The sequence below is a fragment of the Eumetopias jubatus genome, unplaced genomic scaffold (assembly GCF_037043125.1).
Source record: "Eumetopias jubatus isolate StellerSeaLion01/CBP00866 unplaced genomic scaffold, mEumJub1_p1.0 scaffold_7, whole genome shotgun sequence".
NCBI classification, from domain to species: domain Eukaryota; kingdom Metazoa; phylum Chordata; class Mammalia; order Carnivora; family Otariidae; genus Eumetopias; species Eumetopias jubatus.
Window position 1 is genome coordinate 2,854,139 of NW_028274813.1, and position 23,726 is coordinate 2,877,864.

The window sequence follows — 23,726 nt, forward strand, 5'->3', positions numbered from 1 at the left end:
CGGCTGGAGAACTAAAACTGTTGCCTCCTCATTCCACGCCTGTGCTGAGCACTCAAGTGCGTTCGTTCTCACCTGTCTCCAGTAGGGAGGCGCAGGCCGTCCCACCTGGCCAAGGAGGACAGAGGGCGTCACAGGGGGCACGCGGCGGAGCCCGGCTCAGATGCTGATCTCTCAGGCTCCCCAGCCCGTTTTCTCGCCACTGGTGTTGATGTTTTAATTTACAGTTTTCTTTAGACTGGATGCCTCAGTTTATCACTTTATCGGCAAGCCACACAGATCACTCCTTGGCTCCTTGCAAAGGAAGCCCCACATGTTCCCAAGTAAGAGGAGCTGTCCCAGGGGCCTCCGTGTGGAGAACGGTCCTCTGAAAGTTACTTCAGAAAGTTTTTCTGCTTGTCACTTCTGTGACAGGCTGCTGGCCAGTTCCAGCCTCTCGGCTACTTCCTAAAGCCTGTTTCGTTTCCCTGTTTGTATTCAAAAGAGAAGGGCTGACTACACAGCCCATTGGGAACTGACAGCAACACATCAAGAGAAGCCTTTCAAAGGTCCATCTTCAGTTAGTGACACGAGGGAGTTTAAGTCAGGCCTGGAAGGCAGGAGGACCGGAGCGGAGGCTGAGCTGTGCTGCGTGGCTCTGCGCTTCTGCAGGGTGTCGCTGGGGACACCACGGTGTGCCGCGCACCTGCCTTGCCCTCCCTGGCAGGCCCTCTCCTTCCCCCGGTTCTGATAGTCTTACTGCAGTTCTAAATGGGGGACTGTCCCCTTAAACCTCAAATGCCAGATGGGCCGGCGGTCATTGGAGTGTTCCCGTCCCCCCCTGGCAGTATGCCATCACTCGGGGTGAGGGAGGAATGGCCCCCCTGCCGCGGGGCTCCTCCCAGGAAGCTGGTCCCAGGTGTTCAGCCCACCAGAGGGGTGCCTGCAAACATCCAGAAGGACCAGTCTCAGAGAAAGCCGGTGGGTTAGCTGGGGGCAGAGACGGGCAGGATTGTAGCCCCAGAGCTAAGCAGCAGTTTTGTTTGGAGATTTAAATATTTACTCAGAAACGTGACTTTTTGGCATCTCTTAAAGGAATTTGCCTCAAAACAATGCTCGGCCCCTGCCTCAATTTCACATGCCTTGAGCCTGAAGCAGTTGTTTTTGCAGTAATTGTGTAAGGAGGCTAAATGAAAAAGTTAACTTCTTATACAAGCCCTCTTGAACATCTGTACTGTGGTACTTAAAATGTTCAGCTACGGGGATGGTAAAGCATTTTAACCGTGCGGTGTCGGCGTGAACTCTGAAGCGAAGGTTCTTTCTGGAGCGGGAATGTGAAAGTGTCTACCCTTTGAACCCGTTGTAACCCCTAAGCTGAGGGCGGCGTGTCCCCCGTTGGCACTTTCTAAAGTTCCCGGGTGTCGGGGCCTTGCCACCGCCGTCCAGGGTGGAAGGCGCCCGGTGTGGGGCCGGGCACGGGGGTCGCTCACCTTGCTTGCTCCGTCTGCGCCAGGTTGCAGCCCCTCCCACGTCACGGTGTACAGCGAGTACGGCGCGGACGTGTTTGACGTGCGCACCATGGAGTGGGTGCAGACCATCGGCCTGCGGAGGGTAAGGGCCCGGGCCGGTGCGGGGCAGCCCCCTCCCGCCCCGCCCCCCGCCCCCAGCTAGCCCCCCTGTCTGCTCTCCCGCACAGATAAGACCACTCAGCTCGGACGGCACCCTCAACCTCCTCAGCTGCGAGCCGCCCCGCCTCATCTACTTCAAGAGCAAGTTCGCGGGTGAGCCGGGCGGCGGGTGGAAGTGCAGGGAAGGGGCGAGGCGGGGCCAGCTCGAGGGCCACGTGGGCCCACAGGGGTCGCTCCACATTCCCGCAGGAACGGTCCTCAACGTGCCCGACACCTGTGATAACAGCAAGAAGCAGATGCTTCGGACCAGGAGCAAGAGGCGCTTTGTCTTCAAGGTCCCGGAGGAGGAGAGGTTGCAGCAGCGGCGGTGAGCGCGCCAACCCTGGCCAGCCCGGCCTCGCTGCGGGGAAGGGGGGTCGAGCCTAGAGGGTTTTCACATATTTGTGAATCTTGAAAATACTTTTCTTTCCCTCAGAGAGATGCTTAGAGACCCAGAATTGAGATCCAAGATGATATCCAACCCAACCAACTTCAACCACGTGGCCCACATGGGCCCAGGTGATGGAATGCAGGTGCTCATGGACTTGCCTCTGGTGAGCTCGCGGGGGCGGGGCCCTGGGGTACCGACCTGCCGTGGGGCGGGGCCGGGGGCGGGCCGGGGCTACCCACTTGCCCAGGTGCGGCGCAGACCGGAGCCGTCTCTCCTTCACGGCGGCCGCTCCCAGGGGCTGTGTGTTCATTTGTGTGTCTCTAAACACCAGGGCATTTACACTGGCTGGGCGTCTGTCACCATTTCAGGAGGTTAGTGTCTTGTGAGGAAACTAGCTGTCAAAAAGGATTTCTTAGGAATATCTTCATACAAGCAGGTAGCATAATTTTTCACTTAAAAACATGAGCTAGGATTTGACTAAAATCGTTATTGCCGATTCTTAGCTCAAAATCGGCCTGGCACCACTGTCTAGGGAGCGAGGTCCCAGGACCCCGGCTGTGTTCCATGGTGCCCGCTTTGCAGGTGGCTGACCTGCTGGGCCGGGGTCTGCCTGCGCTCCCCGCCTGGGCGCCCCAGAGCCGCTGCTCACTGCCCTTCTCTCCACCCAGAGCGCTGTGCCCCCTTCCCAGGAGGAGAGGCCTGGCCCTGCTCCCCCCAGCCTGTCCCGGCAGCCTCCGCCCAGGAATAAGCCCTACATCTCGTGGCCCTCGTCAGGTACCAGGGTGTCCGAGGGTGGGGGCCTGGCCCGCTGGGGCTCTGGCCTCTTTTCCCTAAAATGACAGCGTCCTTGTCCCGTAGGTGGCTCGGAGCCCGGAGTGGCTGTGCCTCTTAGGAGTATGTCCGACCCCGACCAGGACTTTGACAAAGAGGTAAGACTTGCCTCATTCCGGGGACATGACCTGAGCGTCTGCAGCTCCTCACGTTGGAGGAGAATCAGAATGGTAACAGCGGCTTCATCCCACCTGGAACCGCCGTGTGGGGCCCAGCAGGCCCGGGAAAGAGGGGGCCGGGGTGCAGCTTGGTCGCCACTGCAGAAGGAGGGCAGCCTGGTGATGGGCGGACCTGAGTGCTTCTAGACTCCTCTGTGTACTTCTCCATATTCAGATGTAACGTACTGGTAGGTGCGTTCGTTTTAACGCACAGGTGGCCTGGTGCATTTTGGAGAGCCTTCTACGACGGTCTCTCTTCCCTGTTCCTCCGATGGCCGTTCAGGATCGGGGTGTGCGGGGCGGGGCCAGCGTGGCTCGGGTGTTCTTCGGGCATGCCGGACCCCGCTGTGGTGGGCAGCATTCTTGTGCACGCTGAGGCGCGCATCTGAGAGAGGCGTGGGGACAGTGCGGGAGCCCAACACCCTGCTCTCTGGCTCCCCGGGAACCCCGCCCGGGGTGGAACGGGTAAGGCAGACACAGGTCTTACTGCACATGTTGCTGACTCTCCAAGGTCCACGGTCATTCCAAACGTGGGCCGAGGGTTTCTTCCTCCAGGGCCCGGTTGCACACCTTCACCCCCTCACTGATTCCTAGAAGCTCTTGTCTCACTGTGAACACAGTCTGTTGCTGGTACTAATTCTCACGCAGTCCAGTCTGTCTTTTTCAGCTGAGGTAAACAGACGTTCTCTGGTAGTCTCTTCAGGAGTTTGGCGAGGTTTCCTTTCTGTGTGTCATGCCCTCATGACGTTTGTCTGTGAGAGAGAGTGTCCTGACCGAGTGCGTGTTTGTAGGCAAGGACCTGAGCTGACTTATTTCGAAAGTGGATGACAACCTGGCCCCGTGCCATTTATTTCCCTCCAACTTGAAATGTCTTTTTTATATGTTAAACTCCTTTGTTTACGTGTTTCTATTTCTGGACAGTCCGTCTAAATGGATGGATTCTTTTCCTTTGTCAGTGCCGCCTGTAGCAGATCGGGCAAAGCAGATCTCTTTGTTCCTCCTTTATGACAGTTTCTTAGCTGTTTTTATTTTCTGCAAATAAATTTTATTTCTCTTAAGTGTATTTTTTTTTTTTTTAAGATTTTATTTATCCACCTGAAAGAGACAGAGAGCGAGAGCAGGAACACAAGCAGGGGGAGTGGGAGGGGGAGAGCAGTCTTCCCGCCGAGCAGGGAGCCCGATGGTGGGACTTGACGACCTGAGCCGAAGGCAGACGCTTAACGGCTGAGCCACCCAGGTGCCCTCTCTTAAGTGTATTTATTAAGTAATATCTACACCCAGTGTGGAGCTTGAACCCATGACCCTGGGATCAAGAGTCACATGCTCCTCCAACTGAGCCAGGCACGCACCCCACTCCAAATAAATTTTTAAAACCAGCTTGTTGGGGGCGCCTGGGTGGCTCAGTTGTTAAGCGTCTGCCTTCGGCTCAGGTCATGATCCAAGGGTCCTGGGATCGGGCCCCGCATCGGGCTCCCTGCTTGGTGGGAAGCCTTCTTCTCCCTCTCCCACTCCCCCTTGCTTGTGTTTCCTCTCTTTGCTGTCTCTCTCTCTGTCAAAAAATGAAATCTTTTAAAAAAACAAAACAAAACACCAGCTTGTTGGCTTCACAGTAAAAAAGTAAAAATTGTGTTGAGCTTTTCATTGGGATTACATTGAATTCATAGATTAATTTGGAGGATATTCACCGTCTTGATCTTTCCTGTGTGGGAACATCGAGTGTCTCTCCAGTTGATGGTTTCCCTCCTACAGGTAGTGCACATTTGTGGTAAGTTCTTCTTACGAATTTGAAGGGGTTTGTTGCCACTGTGAAGGTACTATAATCTTCCTTTACGTGTCTGGTGGTTACGGCTGGGGTCTGTACAAGCTGGCAACTTTGGACTGTCCAGTGTCCAGCGACCTTGCTGAATTCTGATTAGCACTCGTGTTTGGTTGGTGGCCTTGGGAGTTCTGTCTCTCTGACTCGGGGCCGGGGGAGGGGGCGGGTGGGCTGCAGGGGCTGGTGTTGGGCCTCGCTCAGCGCGCTGGCCGGCGCTCCTGAGAGCGGAGGTTTGGCCTGCCGACACCATGGGCTCCGGGTCCCCGCCCGGGCTCCGGTAAGACTCACACCACCTGTCCTTTCTGGCGAGCGTCTCCCCGAGATAAGCAAGTGGTTTTCTCCTCCAAGCTCAGGAAGAGCTCTTTCGGTAAGGAAGGGCTGATACATACTAGTCAGAGGCTTTCATCAGAGGTGTCCCCGGTGACCGCCTTCATGGGATTTCTCTCTAGCCTGTTCGTGTCAGCGCTGACAGCCTTGCCTCCTGAGAGGAAATCCTCCATGGTCTTGATGTGCTGTTCTTGTTTCGAATAGATGCAGTCTGGGGTCATTTTGTTGACAGTGCTCATCAGTAAAGTTTGTGCCCTGTGCTGTCCTTGGCCGCCTTTGTCCTCAGAGCCGCGCTGGCCTCAGCTCTGACGGAGGGAGTTTGCATATCGTAGTAGCCTTAATGTACCAATTTTCTTTCCTGGAAGGTTTCATAGAATATCCTTAAAACTGCCTAAGATTGACGACTCCAGAGGGAGGTCTTGGTTTTAGGTCTTGGTTTTTTCTCTTATTTTACTTTTTTTCCCTCAACTGTATATTTTGAAAATTTCAAACCTCCAGAAAAGTTGCAAGAATACTAGAGTGAGCATCCCATGTGAGCTTTATCTAACCTCCTTCTCCCTGTTGGGTGTGTGGGGAACCCACAGCAGAAAGGAAGGTGCAACATCACAACAACCCCTAATCCTGTTCTGTGCGTGTGTCCTGAGGGTGCAGGCGCCTCCTCCCTGATCACAGGGCTCACGTCGCGCCTCAGTGTCCTCCCAGAGACTGTTCGTGCCCAGGGCCCGGCTGTTCTTAAGCCCAGAATCTGGTTAAGGATAACACATTGCATTCCGTAGTCCTGGCTCTAGTCTGAGTCCAGCCTTTTTTTTTTTTTTATCTCTCGTGACATTGAATTTGTTAGGAAAAGTACGGTTCTTTTGCAGAATGTCCCTCAGTCAGGGCTTGTCTGAGATTTTGAATTGGAGAACGGTGAAAAGCCCCCATAGCGCTCCCCCCCAAGGGACCCGCATATAGGTGCGTGTAAGCACGTGTGTGCACACATACTTCTCCTGAACTGTTATCGGTAGGTGGGCCAGACCAGGCCCCTTGCCCCAAGAGCAGGGATAGGGTTCTCGTCCCATGTGACCACGGTGCCACCGGCAGTGGTCCGCACTTGCCTGGCACACTTCCTTCTGTTTCCCCAGCCTCCGGTCTCACCACATCACTTCGGGCTCCTTGCCCCTGGAGCAGGTCCTCCGTCTTTCCAACAACATTCCCTTGTCTCGGGGTTCAGGTTATAAGTCCCAGGCTGGAGTACCACACAGAGGACGTACATTCTGAGGCACAGAGCACCCGTTTGTCCTGCACTGATCTGGTGTGTTCACACTCTTGAAAGAATGTAAGTGGAGTTCACGCCATTGTAAAGTGAACAGTTCAGTGGCTGTTTAGTAAATTCACGGAGTTGTGCAACCCCCAGCTAAAGATGAAAGTATTTCCATCACTGCAGAGGCCCCCCCCCCCACCAGTTTCTCCCATTCCTCCCTTCCCCCAGCCCGTGGCAACGCCAGATCTTTGTTCTGTCTCTGGATTTACCTGTCACGGACGTTCCAAGTGGCCTTTTGTGTCTGGCCTATTTCACTTAGCATAAAGTCTCCAAGATTCATTCACATTGTAGCAGGTAACAGTAGGTTCTTTTCTGTTGCCAAATACTCCATTGTACAGAGGTACCACATTTTATGCCCCCCTTATCCCTTGGCGGGCCTGGGGGTGGGGCTGGACGGAGCTCTGTGCGGAGATGGACGTGTGCGCACCCACATTCGCGTGAGCGCCTGTCCTCACGTCTGGGTATGTACCTAGCCGTGGAATATGGTTAACTTCTTGAGGAACCATCAAATTGTTTTCCACGACAGCTGTACCATTTCACACTCCCCCCAGCAAATTGTGCAGGTGACAATTTCTCCGTGTCCTTGTCAGCGCTTACTCTCCCTTTCCTTTTGTTTTAATAGCCGTCCTGGTGGGTGTGAAGTACCGGACCTCGTTGTGGTTTTGACTTGCATTTCCCTAATGACTGGTGATGTCAAGCATCATTTTCCTGTGCTTGTTGGTGACTTCTGTACCTTTGGAGAAATGTCTAGTCATTTGTCCGTTTTTGTAAGTTGAGTTGTCTTTTGTTACTGGGTTGAAGAGTACATTATGTCGTCTCGGGTACTGACCCTGATGCGAGGTGCAAGTATCTCCTCCCGTTTTGTGGGTTGTGTTTTCACCTTCTTGACCGTGTCCTTTGATACTTCTAATTTGGGTGATATCCAACTTTTTTTCTTTTGTTGGTTGTGCTTTTGAGGTCATATCTAAGAATTCATTGCTGAATCCAAAGTCATGAAGATTTGTTCTTGTTTTTTTGGAGAGTTTATGGTTTTAACTTTCATATTTAGGCGATTGATCTGAGTTATTTTTCCGTGTGTCGTAAGGTGGAGATCCCACTTAACTCTTCCACATGTGGATATCCAGCAGTACTTTCCCTTGTTGAATAGTCTTGGCACCCTTGTCCAAAACCAGTTGACCGTGGTAGTATAGATTTATTTCCCAGCTCTCGGTTCTGTTTCACTGGTCTCTGGACTAATGCACACCGTGCTGTTTGCAGTACTGTTGCTTTTTAGTACCTTTGAAGGAGTAAGCTTGGGAAGTGTGATTCCTCCCAGTTTTCTCAATAGTGTTGACTACTCTGGGCCCCTTGCAATTCCATATGAATTTGAGGATTTCCGTTTCCCATTTCTGGAAAAAAGAGCCATTGGAATTTCAGTAGGGCTGGCATTGAGTCTGTGGATTGCTTTGGGGAGGGGGAGTATTGCCGTCTTAATGATGTTTGGTCTTCCAATCCACGAACGTGAGATGTTCTATTTAGGCCATCTTTAATTTCTATCAGCAATGTTCTCTAGTTTGTGTCCAGATGTTTCACCTCTTCGGTTAAATTTATTCCAGTATTGAACTTCAGTACAGTGTTGAACAGCAGTGGTGAGAGCGCACATCCTCGTTGGTGCCTCGTCCTAGCGGGAAAGTTGTGACTTGCACCATTCAGTACGAAGTGAGCTGTGGGGTTTTCATGGACGCCCTCTGTCATGTTGAGAAACTTTATCGTGAAAGGCTGCTTTGTCTGGTTTCTTCACCGTGGGGTTGCTCGTTCCTTCTTGTAACTAAAATTACTGAGGTATTTGTGGCTTTCGGGTTGGGCTTCGGTTTGTGATCTCTTCACCTGCAAGCTCAAGGACCTTGTGAAATGCTCGTAGAGAGTGTTGTCCTAACCAGAAAGGAGACAGTAGCTGCCCCATCTTTCCCCAAATGCCCGCGTCTGGCTGGCCGCACGTAGCCTCCACCGGCCCAGGGCAGTTGGTTCTTACGCTCTCCCCCTCCTTGTGTTAACAGCCTGACTCCGATTCGACCAAACACTCGACTCCATCGAACAGCTCCAACCCCAGTGGCCCCCCCAGCCCCAACTCACCGCATAGGAGCCAGCTCCCCCTTGAAGGCCTGGAGCAGCCAGCCTACGATGCCTGAAGCCACCGGCCTCCCGCCTCACCAGCACGGGGCCAGGGCGCTGGGCGTGGCCTCCAGTCCAGTGCCAAGACTGAGCTGACCCTCCAGTGTTGTCCAAGGAAATGTAGACTCAATTTGTAGATATGGAGATAAAGAAAAATCTTTATTATAATAATGATCAGTTTTATGCCGCATGGTTGGTGGTGGTAGGCCCGATCCGCTCATCCGCACGCTGTGGGACAGCACCGTTCCGTTTGCACATGAAGGACCAGCACCTAGCCTCCCCCGCCCGGAAGCAGCTGCGAAGGCGCGTGGGGCCCTGCGGGCGCCGGTGTCCCATGCAGCTCGGACGCAGCCTCCGTGTCGAGCCTGTGCCCTAGGACCTTAGGAGAATCGTAGGAAGTTGTGTTTCAGTCCCAGTGTCACTAGAATCTTAAAGACAGGAAAGCGGAGGTTGCCTTTTTCTTCACTTCGCCATTGTGTTCAGCTGCAGACCTTCCCCTGAACTTGTAGCCATGGCCAGAGGCCCCCGAGCCACCCCTGCCCGGGGCCCCGTGTGTGTGTGTGAGAGTCTGCTCCCGGTCACAGCCGTCAAGTGTCACCTGTCTCAGTACTGTGAAGTCCACGCGCCCGCTCGGCTGCCGCCGGCCCGGGGCCTGCCGGGGGTGAGGAGGCCAGCGCCCCTGCCCGCCCCACCCCGCCCCTGCATGGAGCCCTGTGATTAGTGCCTGAATGCATCACGTAGACTCGCCCGACACACTCCTGCACATTGGCTCTGTCCGTGGATTTACTCTCCCCCTTCCTTGCTGCTGTGTTGAGTAATCAGGTTTGTGGCCTGTCCCGTGAAAGGCTTAGGATTAACTGGCCAGCAGACCGCGCTTGTCTTCGGCCCAGGACAGGCTCCTCCCTGCTCTCCCGCTGGTTGGCGTTCTTGGCGACGCTGTTGAAGACATGCACTTACCTGGAGTCGGCACCGAGTGACGTGGGCACCACGGCCTGCCTGTGCGTGTCGCACACCCAGCACCTGCTGCCCACCGCCCCCCTGGGCCTTCTGCTGGGGCTGGCACCTGCTGGGGGTTCTGGTTTTTACTTTTTTAATGTAAGTCTGAGTCTTTGTAATTATTGAATCGTGAGAACATTTTTGAACAATTTACCTGCCAATAAAGCAGAAGACAGCAGTTTTAAAGCTCTCAGTGGTTTGTCTGAATGTGATGACTTGTCACCCTGTGCATGTCTTGGTGCCTGCAGACACTGCTCTTCGTCACTGGGGTGGGGGTGGGGGGGTCCTGCAAAAACACCTGTCTCCATGTGGCAGGAGCTGGTTTCCAGAGTAGGACTGCGGCCCTCCAAGTCTATGATGGGGTTCCTCCTGGGGGGACCCCCGGACACAGTAGGCAGGGTTGGGCTTGGGCCACTGGGGGGAGAAAGGGGCCCCCTGGCCAAGTGCTCCTGCCAGGCCTCCAGGTAGCCAGCCACAGCAGTGGGGTTAGAATTTCAACCTGAGAGAAGTAGGAGCCTTAGGGGCCCGGGCAGGGCAGGGCCAGGGGGTGCCCATGAGACCCTGCAATTCTGGGCGCCCGTCTGGGGGGGCTGCCTGCAGCAGCAGGGGGTGCCCTGTCCACACACAAGCACGCCGGCCCTTCCGCGGCCCCACAGGGCGGGATGGGGAGTCACCAGGAGCCAGCGGAACGCCGATGGCCAAACTTCCCCCCCAGCGCTGCGCTGTGCTGGGTTGGGCTATATTTGCCCCGAGACCCCCAGCATGTTCTTGGTCACACGGGGCCAGTGACAGCCCCTGCCTGAGCCGGTGCTGTGAGGCGACGACCAAGTTCAGAGCAGACCGCCCAGCCCGGGGCGGGGGATGCTCGGGGATGGGCCACTGCCACTCTGTGCCCCCTACCTCGGCCCCGCGGAGCACAGCCCCCCTCCCATCTGCTCCCCTCGCCTCGGCACGCCCCCTCCCCCGCCCCGCACCCCCGACACAGGGCACAGACGGCCGTCCTCCCACCTGTCCCTGAAAGGGGCCGGTGTCCGAGCAGCAGGGACCACGCGAGGCACCGGTGGAGCGTCAGAGACCCAAGTGAAATCGCATGGGCTGGGAGAACTGACGGGAGCAGGGCCCGGGCTGGGTGAGCAGCTGTGCGGGGCCGAGACCGAGCCGGATCTCGGCCCCCAGCGGAGGTCGGCTCCGCGCGCGGCCAGCGCGACGGTCCCCACTGCGCTCAGCTGCTGCCCACGGGAACTCGACGGCCGACACCACCCGCCGCCCAGGCGCGTCTGGGTCCTGGCCCAGGGCTGGGGGGGCGGGGGACGCCGCGCACGGCCGCGGGGGCAGAGCCCTCGGACACGCTGTCCCGCGCACAGCCGTGTGGCTGGCCTTCGCGCCGCCGCCGCCGGGGCCAAAGCGCCCCTTGGAAGGGGCCGGGCCTCGCAGCGGTGGACACCAGACCCTCCGCCCGCCCGGAAGGACACGCCGTCGGTGTGGGCGTGCGGGCCGCAGAGGGGCTGGCGCCTCGGCGTCCGGGTCTCCGACAGACACGCAGGCGCTCAGCCCGGGCCTGGGCAGCGTGAGCCTGAGTAAAGGATGCTGTGCTCACAGAGCCCGCAGCCGGCCGGGCAGCTCTCTCGCCTCACCCGCCTGTCCTCCCTCCCACGGGAAGCAGCCTCCTGGACTAGACCAGCAGCAGGAGTTTCTCCTGGAAACAGCCGGCCAGTGAGAAACCGGCAGCGCCCTGAATTCTCACTTTCCCCCCACGGACACTCATTGCCAACGGCCTCTCCCGACTCCCTCCTTTTCCTCCCTCCTCCCGTTCCTCCTGTGGTCTCCAGACTCGCCTGCCTGTGGCTTTGCCACAGTCGGAACATCCGGCCATGCAAGTCCTCTGCCGTCCCAGAGTGAACCCAGCCTTCTGCTGAAATGACCGGCTGTTCCATCTGCGAGGTTGACGTTACCTGGTGTCAAATGCAGGATCCAGAGAAGACCCCCCCCCCCCACAACCTGGGAGGCTGGTGAGCAAGGGATCTCCTGGGCACTCTGCCTCTCCCTGCCCCGGAGTTGGAGGGCGGGTGTGCCCTGGATCCCGGCTCTGCTGTCTGCCTAGTGAGCTCTCCAGCTTTCCTCGGGATCTGTTGAAAGGCTTTGTCCTTTTGATGCATACTTGTTTTTCTGAGCTTTTAAGCTAAAAGTACAGGATCCAAATCACTAAGTCTTGTCAGGAGGGTCCTCCTTCTGGAACCCGGGCCAGCTTGATGTTTAAAACCATGATCCTTCCTCATGCACATTTTTCACTAAATGGGCAAACTTAGGTAAAGGTAATTTAGAGCTTCAGTAGTCATTAAGGGAAACTCCAGGTCTCCCCAAAGTTACTTTTCTCAAAATCAAATTAGACGACCACGGCTCTAAATTTAAACAAAGCAAATGGAATATCTACTTTAAGTCGATACCTGGAGGCTTCCAAACTTGTTCAGGACTCTAGAATCACCACTTCACAACATACTGTTACTAAATAAATTGACCAAGGAAGAAGACAACCGAATGAAGTCAGAATGGCTTCTGAGGCCTCGGTTTCCCCTCGCAGCTGCCTTGTCTGCAGGTGTGCCCATCATCTCGTGCCCACGCCTGCCTCCAAGGCCCCCCCCAGCCCCCTTTATTCCAGTCCTCTCTGAACTTCCCCTTCTGCCAAATCTCTCCCCACTCTCTCCCCTGCTCCTATCAGAACCTACCCCTCTAAAGTTAAGCCCTCTGAGGATTGAAGGGCTAAACCCTTAATTTCTTACGTTCCCTGGTGGGCTAAAGCTGAATTAGGACTCAGGATCCTACAGACTCGCCGAGGCACTTAACGTAGTTACTCAGAGGCAGGTCAGTCAGGTCACATGCTTGTTGGTGAGGGTCAGGCCCAATGTCAGCTGAAACTGGCCCTGTGGGAAGATCCTAGAAGGGATTTAGAGAAACAGACTAGGAAGCCTGGGTACTCACTAGAAAACCTCCAGAACAATTACTGAAGCTTCTCCTAAGCCTGTTGGTTGGCACGAAATTCAGGCTTGCGTGTTAAACACCTGTGAACCTGTTCATAACTGTTAAGATCCACTACACGTTGCTTGGTCTTCCTCTGGATGTCGATTCCACCCAGGTAGCCTTGAACTCTGTGTTCGTTATTGGGTGGCTCTTCCAGTTCATTACTGGGTGGATCTTCTAGTTAAAAGGACCAGAATGGGAAACTTGTCCACTCTAGATCTAGTTTATGTAGCAAGCCAGCTCGCCGGTGCCCTAGATGATTCAACTAAAACCAAGACCTCTAAGATCCATAATTTCCAACTCCAACAAATGGAGGTCCCTAAACAAAACCAGAACCAAAACCCTCATCTTTTACAATATTGTAAAAAGCCCGGCCACTGGAAAAAAGACTGTTGGACACGGAAGAGCTCCAGCCACCTTCAACCCTCTACCCAGCCCTGCCAGTCCTTCCCACCCCCCAGTGCTGGGGCTCCGAGGAACTGCAGGGGCTTTTCCCGGGCTCCCCGTCTACCACTCTGCAGCCTGGGAATGAGTCTCTCTCTGTCCTGCTTGACACAAGAGCTACGCTGAGTGCTCAACCCCGCTCCCATCAGGAGCCCCGCCTCAGTACCAAAACTGTTCAAGTAGTGGGGGTCTCTAGTAAACCTCAACAAGGTCCTGTCTGTGAACCTCTTCCCTCTTGCCTGGGCCCCCTAGGAGATGTCCACCCTTTCTCCCTAGTTCTTCAGCCCCTATTCCCTTACTGGGCCCAAATTTCTTTGAGAAATATGCTGGAATTTCTCCGAAAGGGGTAAATAATTCTAGAATTTGACAGCAGCAATCCAAATAGCCCACTAGGTGGATCAAGCGATCCTTCCACATCTTTTCTTTCTCCGTCTCGGCCAGCCCTGCGGCTAAGTCTGAGGCCACCAGCCACATGGCCCCTGCTGGATCAACTACCACCCCCTTATGGGCAAAACCCTCAGCCGATACTGGCAGAATCCACAGCACACCTCCCATCAAGATCCAAGCAGACCCCTCAAAGCCTCTCCCCAGAACGGACCGATACCCTACGAATAAAGAGACTCTGCAGGGTGTCAGGATGATAACAGAATGCTGGAGGCTCAGGGCCTCACTGTCCCCTGCGCTAGCGCCTGCAACACCCCTGTTCTACCTGTGAGAAAACCCAATGGCCGAGGAGGGAGGAGGTTCGTGCAGGAACTCCCAGCCATGAACACCACTGTGATCCCTCGCCAGCCCACTGTGGTTCCCGATCGCCCCACTCGGTCAGCCTCCGTCTCTGCTGACAGCAAGTGTCTCGCTGCGATCCGCGTCTCCATGGCTGTGGCCGGCCGGGATCTCCGCTCTCCCTGGGCAGTCACGGCCCGGGGTTCTCCCAGACCTTACAAGCTGACTTAGGGGACACGAGGTGTCCTGGAGGCTCTTCTCTGCCCCCGTTCCCAAGCCTCTCCACGGGAGGCCAGCAGCCCTCTGTTGATACTTTTAGCCTTAAAAGAACATAAAGTTGGGGCGCCTGGGTGGCTCAGTCGTTAAGCGTCTGCCTTCGGCTCAGGTCGTGATCCCGGGGTCCTGGGATCGAGCCCCGCATCGGGCTCCCTGCTCGGCGGGAAGCCTGCTTCTCCCTCCCCCACTCCCCCTGCTTGTGTTCCCTCTCTCGCTGTGTCTCTCTCTGTCAAATAAGTAAATAAAATCTTAAAAAAGAACATAAAGTCTTCAAGAAAAAATTGCAGTTTGCTCAAACTCAGGTTCAATATTTAGGGCACCTGATCTTGGAACAAGGCCTCACTTAGAAGCACGTGCACTTTGTAGTTTCCTGCACATCCCAAACCTAAAACTATGCACCAATTACAAGGTTTTCTCAGACTTAGCTGGCTGTGGAATTGGATTTTGAACTTCTCTCTTGTGGCCCAACCTTACATGTTTTCTAAAGAAGCCAACAAATCTGACCCCATTATTTGGGAAAATCGGGATGACATAACCTTTGGGGCCTTAAAGAAAAGCTTAATGGGGCCTCCTGCCCTTGGACATCCTCATTATCTGCTCCCCTTTTTCTTTTTTATATGTGAGGGGGAAGGGAACGCCTTCAAGTACCCACCCCGAAGTGAGCCATTCCCGCCACCACCCTTTGGGCTAAGGGCAACGAGGACACAGTCTTGGGACCCCCGTGGCCGTCCCCGTGCCCCGTGCAGTAGAGGCCCTCCTGAACACCCCCACCCTCCGGCCTGTCGCCTCCCTCCTCCGAAACCCTCTTCCCAACCCCCCTCCCAGAACTTCTCGCCGCAGTCACCTTCTCCCCGCCACCGCGCTCCCCCCTCTTGGACAACACCCCTCACCGCTGCTGAGAGATCCCCTTCTGACTCCGCTCATTTACAGGAAACGCCTCTAACCAATGCAGGTTTGTCATGGTTACCGAAGGTCCCATTTGAGGGGTGCAAATGGCAAACATCGAAAGAAGAAAGTTCAAGATGGCAGCATAGTACCGTCCTGAGCTCGCCTCATCCCACAGACACAACAATCTACACCTATATTCAGAAGAATTCCCCGTGGGGGGACCTCGACACTGGGTGAACAGAGCCCCCACCACACGGGGCAGCACGGAGACGGGTGGGAGGCAGAGAGGCGGTGTCTCTAAGGAAAAACCACACTCCGGGGCCGGCACCCCACAGTGGAGAGGATCTCACAGGTCTGGAAGTTCTCCCTGAGGAGCGAGAGCTTTGAGCTCCACGTCAGGCACCCCAGATCCAGACGAGCTCCCAAAACACCTGGCTTCAAAAACTAACAGGGAATAATGTCCAGGAAAACTACCGAACTGTAGGAGAAGGAACATCCACCCTTAAAGCTTAATGCACAGACTCACTTGACTCGGAAACCAGTGCAAAAACACCATATAAAAAATGGATGTACCATAGGTAGACATGTACTCGTTAATCTTGGAGTGCCTGCCGGAGAGAGAGGAGAGAGCTGGGCATCTCCCCGGGGACGGAGACACGGGGAGCAGCCATTTCTTTCTAGCCCATTCTGCCCTGTGGACCCCAGCGCTGGCTAGTGCCATTTTGAAATCCTGCCTCTAGACTGCTAACAACAGGGTGCACGCCCCTGAGGGTCTGCACAACCCTGGGCTTTGTCGAGGCCTCACAGATGACGGATGATAACCCAGCCCGGGCGGGGAGTCCCGGCCAGCCGGACCGGGTGCCGCCCCTGCCCACCCGCACGCCCGCAGCTGCTGCGGCCCCCATAAGGGGCACCCCTGGAGGACCTGGCACCGGCGGCCTGGAGGGATTGCCCTTCTTGGCCCCACAGGACATTTCCTGCATAAGCCTCGAACACTGGGAGAAGTAACTGAACTACCTGATACAAAGAAACAGAGTCAGGCCAGACGAACGGACACAGGAGTATATTCCAGACAAAATAACAAGACAAAGCCTGAGAAAAAATAACTGAATGAAACGGAGATAACCAATCAGCCCGACAGAGTTCAAAGCAATGGTCATAAAGTTGCTTACTGAACTCAGGAGGAGAATGGATGAAACGGTGCAGACTTCAACAAAGAGACAGAAAATGTGGGGCGCCTGGGTGGCTCAGTCGGTTAAGTGTCTGGCCTCAGCTCAGGTCATGATCCCAGGGTCCTGGGATCGAGCCCCGCGTCGTGCCCCCTGCTCAGTGGGGAGCCTGCTTCTCCCTCTGCCCCTGATGCTTGCGCTTGCTCTCTCCTCCTCTCTCAAATAAAATCTTTTAAAAGAGAGAGAGATAGAAAATGTAAGAAAGCAGAATTGAAGAATATGAAAACAGAAATAGAAAATACACCAGAGGGACTAAACAACAGATTAGAGGATACAGAAGAACAAATCAGAGATGGAGATGACAGGGTGGTGGGAACCACCCAAAATGAAGAACAAAAAGAAAAAGGAATTAAAAGAAATAAGAGCTTAAGGGACTTCTGGGACAACATCAAGATACTGTAGACTACCACCCATATTACAGGGGTCCCAGAAGAAGAGAGAGAAAGGGGCAGAAAACTTATTTCAAGAAATAATAGTTGAAAACTTCATTAACCTGGGGAAGGTAACAGACATCAAGACCAGAAGGCACAGAGAGCCCCAAACAACATGAACCCAAAGAGATCCACACCAAGACACATTATAATTAAAATGTCAAAAATTAAAGATACAGAGAGAATGCTAAGCAGCAAAAGAAGAGCAATTAGTTATGTATAAGGGAACTCCTTTAAGACTATCAGTGGATTTTTCGGCAGAAACTTTGCTGGCCAGAGTCAGTGGTGTATATATTCAATATTCATATATTCAAAGTGCTGAAAGAAAAAAAACACAACCAAGGATACTCTCTACCTGGCAAAGTTAATATACAGGATTGAAGGAGAGATAAAGACGTCCCCAGACAAGCAAAACTAAAGGCACTCGGGGGCACCTGGCTAGCTCACTCAGTAGAGCATGTGACTCTTCATCATGAGTTCGAGCCCCATGTTGGGTGTAGAGATTACTTAAATAAATAAAACTTTAAAAAAAAAAAAAAGTCAGTATAAGGGTTAAGAAACAAAAGTAGTAAAATCAACTAAATCTACAATAATCACTTGAGGTATATGCTAAATAAAAAGATGTAATAGAACATCAAAAACATAAAACGGGGGAGATGAAATGTAGTGCTTTGGGAATGGATTTGAACCTTAAACAACCACCTACTTAAAACAGAAGGCTTGGGCGCCTGGGTGGCTCAGATGGTTGAGCGTCTGCCTTCGGCTCAGGTCATGATCCCAGGGTCCTGGGATCGAGTCCCGCATCGGGCTCCCTGCTCCTTGGGAGCCTGCTTCTCCCTCTGCCTCTCTCTCTCTCTCTCTGTCTCTCATGAATGAATAAATAAAATCTTAAAAAAAAAAAAAAAGATCTATTAAAACAGAAGGCTATAGGGGCGCCTGGGGGGCTCAGACGTTAAGCGTCTGCCTTCGGCTCAGGTCGTGATCCCAAGGTCCTGGGATCGAGCCCCGCATCGGGCTCCCTGCTCCGTGGGGAAGCCTGCTTCTCCCTCTCCCACTCCCCCTGCTTGTGTTCCCTCTCTCGCTGTCTCTCTGTCAAATGAATAAATAAAATCTTTAAAAACAAAGGCTATATACACAGGTTGTTAAATATGAACCTCATGGTAATCACAAACCAAAAACCTATATTATATACACAAAAATAGTAATAAATAAATAAAAGCTAAAATGAAAATAAGTAAATAAATACAATAAGTAATAATAATAGATACACAAAAACTAAAGAGAAATGAATCTAAACAACACTAAAGAAAGTCATCAAATCACAGGGTAAGCGAGCGAGAGAAGAACAGAGAAGAACTACAAAAACAACCAGGAAACAATTAATGAAATGGCAGTAAGTACACACCTATCAGTAATTACTTTAAATGTAAAAGAACTAAATGCTCCAATCAAAAAAAAAAAAAAACTGAAGGATTAAAAAAAACAAAAAATAAGACCCATCCAAATGCTGCCTACAAGAGACTCACTTCAGACCTAAGACACACACAGACTGAAAGTGAAGGGATGGAAAAAGACATCGCGTGCAAATGGAAACAACAACAACAACAAAAAACCCAAAAGACCGCTGGGGTAACAATGCTCCCATCAGACAAAATAGTTTGGAAGGCAAAGGCTAGAGCAAAGGCCAAGAAGTGTGTTGCGTAATGATAAAGGGACCAAGCCAGCAAAAGGATAGAACACTTGGCATTATTTATGCACCCAACAAAGGAGCACCTAAATACACGAAGTAATTATTAACACACACAAAGTTTGAAACTGACAGCAATATGATAATAGTAGGGCACTTTAATACCTCACTTACATCAATGGATAGATCATCCAGACAGAAAAGCAGTAAGGAGACATTGACCTGCAGTCACACATTAGACCAGATGGACTTCACAGACCTATACAGAAGATTCCATCCCAAAACAGCAGAATACACATTCTTCTCAAGTGCACATGGGATGTCCTCCAGGATAGACCACATGTTAGGCCACAAAACAAGTCTCAATAAGTTTAAGAAGGTTAAAATCATACCAAGCATCTTTTCTAACCACAATGGTATGAAACTAGAGATCAGTTATAGGAAAACTTACAAATATGTAGAGATTAAACAATGTGCTACTGAACAACCAGTGGGTCAATGAAGAAATCAGAGGAAATTTAAAAACGCCTTGAAGAAAAATAAAAATGAAAACACAATGCTCCAAAATCTGTGGGACACAGCAAAAGCAGTTCTCAGAGGGAAATTTATAGCAATAAAGACCTACCTCAAGAAATAAGAAAAATCTCAAACAATATAACCTTACACTTACAGGAACTAGAAAAAGAACAAACTAAGCCCAAAGTTAGTAGAAGGAAGGAAGTAATAAACATCAGAGCAGAAATAAATGAAATAGAGGCTTAAACAATAGAAAAGATTAATGAAACACAGAGCCCGTTCTTTGAAAAGATAAAATTGGTCAGCCATTAGCACAACTCATCAAGAAAAAAAGAGAACTCAAATAAATATAATTGGAAATGAAAGAGAAGTTACAACCAACGCCACAGAACTATAAAGGATTACAGGAGACTGCTATGAAAAATTATGTGCCAACAAATTGAACAACCTAGAAGAAATGGGTAAATTCCTAGAAACATAAAATCTTCCAAGATTGAATTAGGAAGAAAGAGAAAATCTGAACATACTGATTTTAAGTAATGAAATTGAATTCATAATAATAAAAAAAAAAACTCCCCAAAAGTCCAGGACCAGATAGCTTCACAGATGAATTCCACCAAACATGTGAAAGAGTTAATACCTATTCTTCTCAAACTGTTCCAAAAAATAGCCAGCGTTGTTGTGATACCAAAACAAGGAAAAGATACTACAAAAAAAAAAAAAAAGAAAGAAAGAAAGAAAGAAATTACGGGTCAATAACTCTGATGAACATAGATACAAAAATGCTTGACAAAGTATCAGCAAACTGAATTCAATAATACATTAAAAGGATCATTCACCATGATCAAGTAGGATTTATCCCAGGGATGCAAAGATGATTCAAAATCTGCCCAATCGATGTGATATACCACATTAACAAAATTAAGAATAAAAGTGATATGATCATCTCAATAGATGCAGAAAAAGCATTTGACAAAATTCAACATCTATTCATGATAAAAACTCTCAACAAAGTAGGTAATAGAAGGAACATACTTAACCTAATAAAGGCCTTATATGAAAAACCCACAGCTAACATAAAACTGATGAAAAGCTCAAAGTTTTTCTTCTAAGATCTGGAACAAAACAAGAATATCAACTCACCACTTTTATTCAACACAGTACTGGAATTCCTAGCCACAGCAATCAAACAAGAAAAGGGAATAAAAGGCATCCAAAATGATAAAGAAGCAAAAGATCACTATCGTTAGATGACATGATAATACAGAGAGAAAACACGTGATATATACAGAAAACTGTAAAGATTCCACCAAAATATTATTAGAATAAATTCAGTAAAGTTGCAGGATACACAATTAATATAAAGAAATCTGTTGTGTTTTTATATGGTAATAACAAATTAGCAGAAAGAGAAATTAAGAAAATAATCCCATTTATAATTGAAGAATAAAATACCCAGGAAGACATTAACCAAAGAGGTGAAAACTGTACTCTAAAACCAATACAACATTGATAAAATAAATTGAAGACAACATAAATAAATGGAAAGATACAAGATACAATGGAAAGAAAAAATTATATTGTTAAAATGTCCATATTACCCAAAGCAGTCTATAGAATCAGTGCAATAATCCCTATCAAAATGCCAAAAGTATTTTTCACAGAACTAGAACAAATAATCCTAAAATTTGTATGGAACCACAAGACCCCAAATAGCCAAAGGGATCTTGAGAAAGAATAACTAAGCTGGAGGTATCACAATTCCAGATTTCAAACTATATTACAAAGCTGTAGTAATCAAACAGTATGGTACTGGCAAAAAACAACAACAAAAATCCAGACAGATCAATGGAACATACAAATGAGGCCAAAAATAAGCCCATGTACATATGGTCAATTAAGCTATGACAGAGGAGGCAGGGATATACAATAGGGAAGTACTGTTCCGGGAAGACTGGACAGCTACATGCAAAAGAGTGAAACTAGAACATTTTCTTACACCATATAAAAATAAACTCAAAATGGATTAGAGACCTAAATGTGAGACTTAAAACCATAGAAATCCTAGAAGAAAACAGGCAGTAAACTCGTGGAAATCAGCCTTGACCATATTTTCCTGGATCTCTCTTCCCAAGCAATGGCAACAAAAGCAAAAATAAACAACTGACACTACATCAAACTAAAAAGTTTTTGCACAACAAAGTAAACCATCAACAAAATGAAAAGTCAGCCACTATATGGGAGAGGCTATTTGCAAATAATAGATCTGATAAAGGATTAACATCCAGAATACATAAAGAACTCCTACAACTGAGTGTATGTATGCATGTATGCGTATGTATGTGTGTGTGTATGTGTGTATATATTTTCACACACACATACGCAATCCAATTTAAAAAATGGGCAGAGGACCTAAATAAACATTTTTCCAAGAAGACACACAGATGGCCAACAGATACATGAAAAGATGCCAAACACCACTAACCATCAGGAAATGCTGATCCAAACCACAATGAGATCATCACTTCATACCTGTCAGAATGGCCACTATGCAAAAGACAAGAAACGACATGTGTGGACGTGGAAAAAAGAGAACCCTCGTGCACCGTTGGTGGAAATGCAAACTGGTGCAGCTTTGTGGAAAACAGTATGGAGGCTTTTCAAAAAATTAAAAATAGAACTACCATATACTCTACTAATCTCACTTCTGGGTATTCACCTGGAGAAAATGAAAACATGAATGTGAAAAGATCTCTGCTTCTGCGTTGCAGCGTTATTTACAACAGCCGAGGTACGGAAGCAGCCCCCGTGCCCACAGACAGACGAATGGGAAAGGAAGATGCGGGGTCTAAAAACGATGGGAGATTAGTCAGCCAGAAAAAAAGAATGAAATCTTGCCACTTGCAACATGGATGGAACTAGAGGGTATTATGCTATGAGAAATAAGTCAGAGGAAGACAAATACCATATGATTTCACTTATATCTAGAATCTAAAAGTCAAAACAAAGGAACAAACAAACGAACAAACAGACTCACAAAGAACAAACTGGTGGTTTCCCAGAGGGGCAGGGATAAGAGGGGGGTGGGTGAAATTGGTGAAGGGAATTAAAGGTACAACTTCCAATTATAGGGGTGCCCAGCTGGCTCAGTCAGTAGAACATCTGATTCTTGATCTCCGGGTTGTGAGTTCGAGCCCCATGTTGGCTGTAGAGATTACTTAAAAAAAAAAAAAAAAAGATAAAATCTAAAAAAACTTCCAGTTATAAAATACAGGGATGAAAGGTACAGCACAGGAAATACAGTGATATCCTGATATGTTTGTAGGGTGATGGACGGGGAGCGTTCTGTAACGTCCAGAATTGTTAAATCACTATGTTCTACAACTGAAACTAATACTGCATGTCAACTGGTACTTCAATTAAAAATAAAAAATTTTTCAAAGAAAAAATAATCTCACAACTTCATCAAAAAGAATCAAATACCTATAAATAAATTTCACCAAGGAGGTGAAAGAGCTGTAGTCTGAAAACTATAAGACATTAATGAAAGAAATTGAAGACGACACACACACACACACACACACACACACACACACACACACAAGGAAAAATCAACTATGCTTGTGGATTGGAAAAATTAATATTGTTAAAATGTCCATGCCGGGGCACCTGGGTGGCTCAGTCATTAAGCATCTGCCTTCGGCTCAGGTCGTGATCCCGGGGTCCTGGGATCGAGCCCCGCATTGGGCTCCCTGCTCGGCGGGAAGCCTGCTTCTCCCTCTCCCTCTCCCCCTGCTTGTGTTCCCTCTCTCGCTGTCTCTCTAAGTCCATGCCACCCGGGGCACCTGGGTGGCTTGGTCGGTTAAGCATCCAATTCATGATCTCAACGCAGGTCTTGGTCTCAGGGTCGTGAGTTCAAGCCCCGCACTGGGCTCCATGCTAGGCGTGGAGCCTATTTAAAAAGAAAAAAAAAAGAGTTGTCCATACTACCCAAAGCAACCTACAGATTCAGTGCAATCGCTATCAAAATATTAATGGCATTTGTTCCAGAATTAGAATAATCCTATATTGATAAGAAACCAAAGACCATGAACAGCCAAAGCAATCTTGAAAAAGAACAAAACTGGAATCCTGCTTCCAGATTTCAAAGTACACTACAAATCTGTAGTAATCAATGTATAGTTTGGTACTGGGACAAAAACAGACACACAGATCAATGGAACAGAACAATGAGCCCAGAAATAAGCCCCAAACTTACGTGGTCCTCTAATCTATGACAAAGGAGGCAGGAATCTACAATGGGGAAAGGGCAGTCTACAGGAAACGGCGCTGCGAGAACTAGGTGTGGCAGAAGAATGCCACACACAAGAATGAACTCTGAGTGGATTAAAGACTCAACTATAACACCCGAAACCATAAAAATCCTAGAAGAAAACAGGCAGTATGCTCTCTGATATTGGTTTGAGCAGTATTTTTTTGATCTGTCTCCTCAGGCAAGGGCAACAAAAGCAAAAATAACCAAATGGGACTACATCAAACTAAAAAGCTTTTGCACAGCAGAGTAAACTATCAACAAAACCAAAAAAAGCAATGTCCTGGGGCGCCTGGGTGGCTCCGTCGTTAAGCGTCTGCCTTCGGCTCAGGTCATGGTCCCAGGGTCCTGGGATCGAGCCCCGCATCGGGCTCCCTGCTCGGCGGGAAGCCTGCTTCTCCCTCTCCCACTCCCCCTGCTGTGTTCCCTTTCATGCTGTCTCTCTTTCTCTCTCTCTCTGTCAATTAAATAAATAAATAAAATCTTTAAAAAAAAATCTTTAAAAAAATGTACTGAATGAGAGAAGCTATTTGCAAATAATATATAGTTAAGAGGTTAACATACAAAATATATAAAGAACTCATACAAT

At 49.9% G+C, this 23,726-nt stretch overlaps 1 protein-coding gene across 3 annotated transcripts in view; it reads left to right on the plus strand.

Annotated features, from left to right (window-relative positions):
- The window catches only part of CDC42BPB (CDC42 binding protein kinase beta), a 99,792-nt gene extending 89,998 nt beyond the window's left edge, over window positions 1–9,794 (plus strand). The window contains exons 31-37 of one of the 3 annotated variants that reach the window (XM_028100503.2): window positions 1,490–1,587; window positions 1,673–1,757; window positions 1,854–1,971; window positions 2,080–2,197; window positions 2,703–2,808; window positions 2,893–2,963; window positions 8,506–9,794. In XM_028100503.2, the coding sequence (XP_027956304.1) occupies window positions 1,490–1,587; window positions 1,673–1,757; window positions 1,854–1,971; window positions 2,080–2,197; window positions 2,703–2,808; window positions 2,893–2,963; window positions 8,506–8,637 (728 nt within the window). In that variant the 3' untranslated portion in view covers window positions 8,638–9,794. Of the gene's footprint in view, window positions 1–1,489; window positions 1,588–1,672; window positions 1,759–1,853; window positions 1,972–2,079; window positions 2,198–2,702; window positions 2,809–2,892; window positions 2,964–8,505 lie in introns of those variants that run through there. The other 2 variants (XM_088024433.1, XM_028100518.2) reach the window with 2 other exon arrangements.
- Window positions 9,795–23,726: the final 13,932 nt, after the last annotated feature.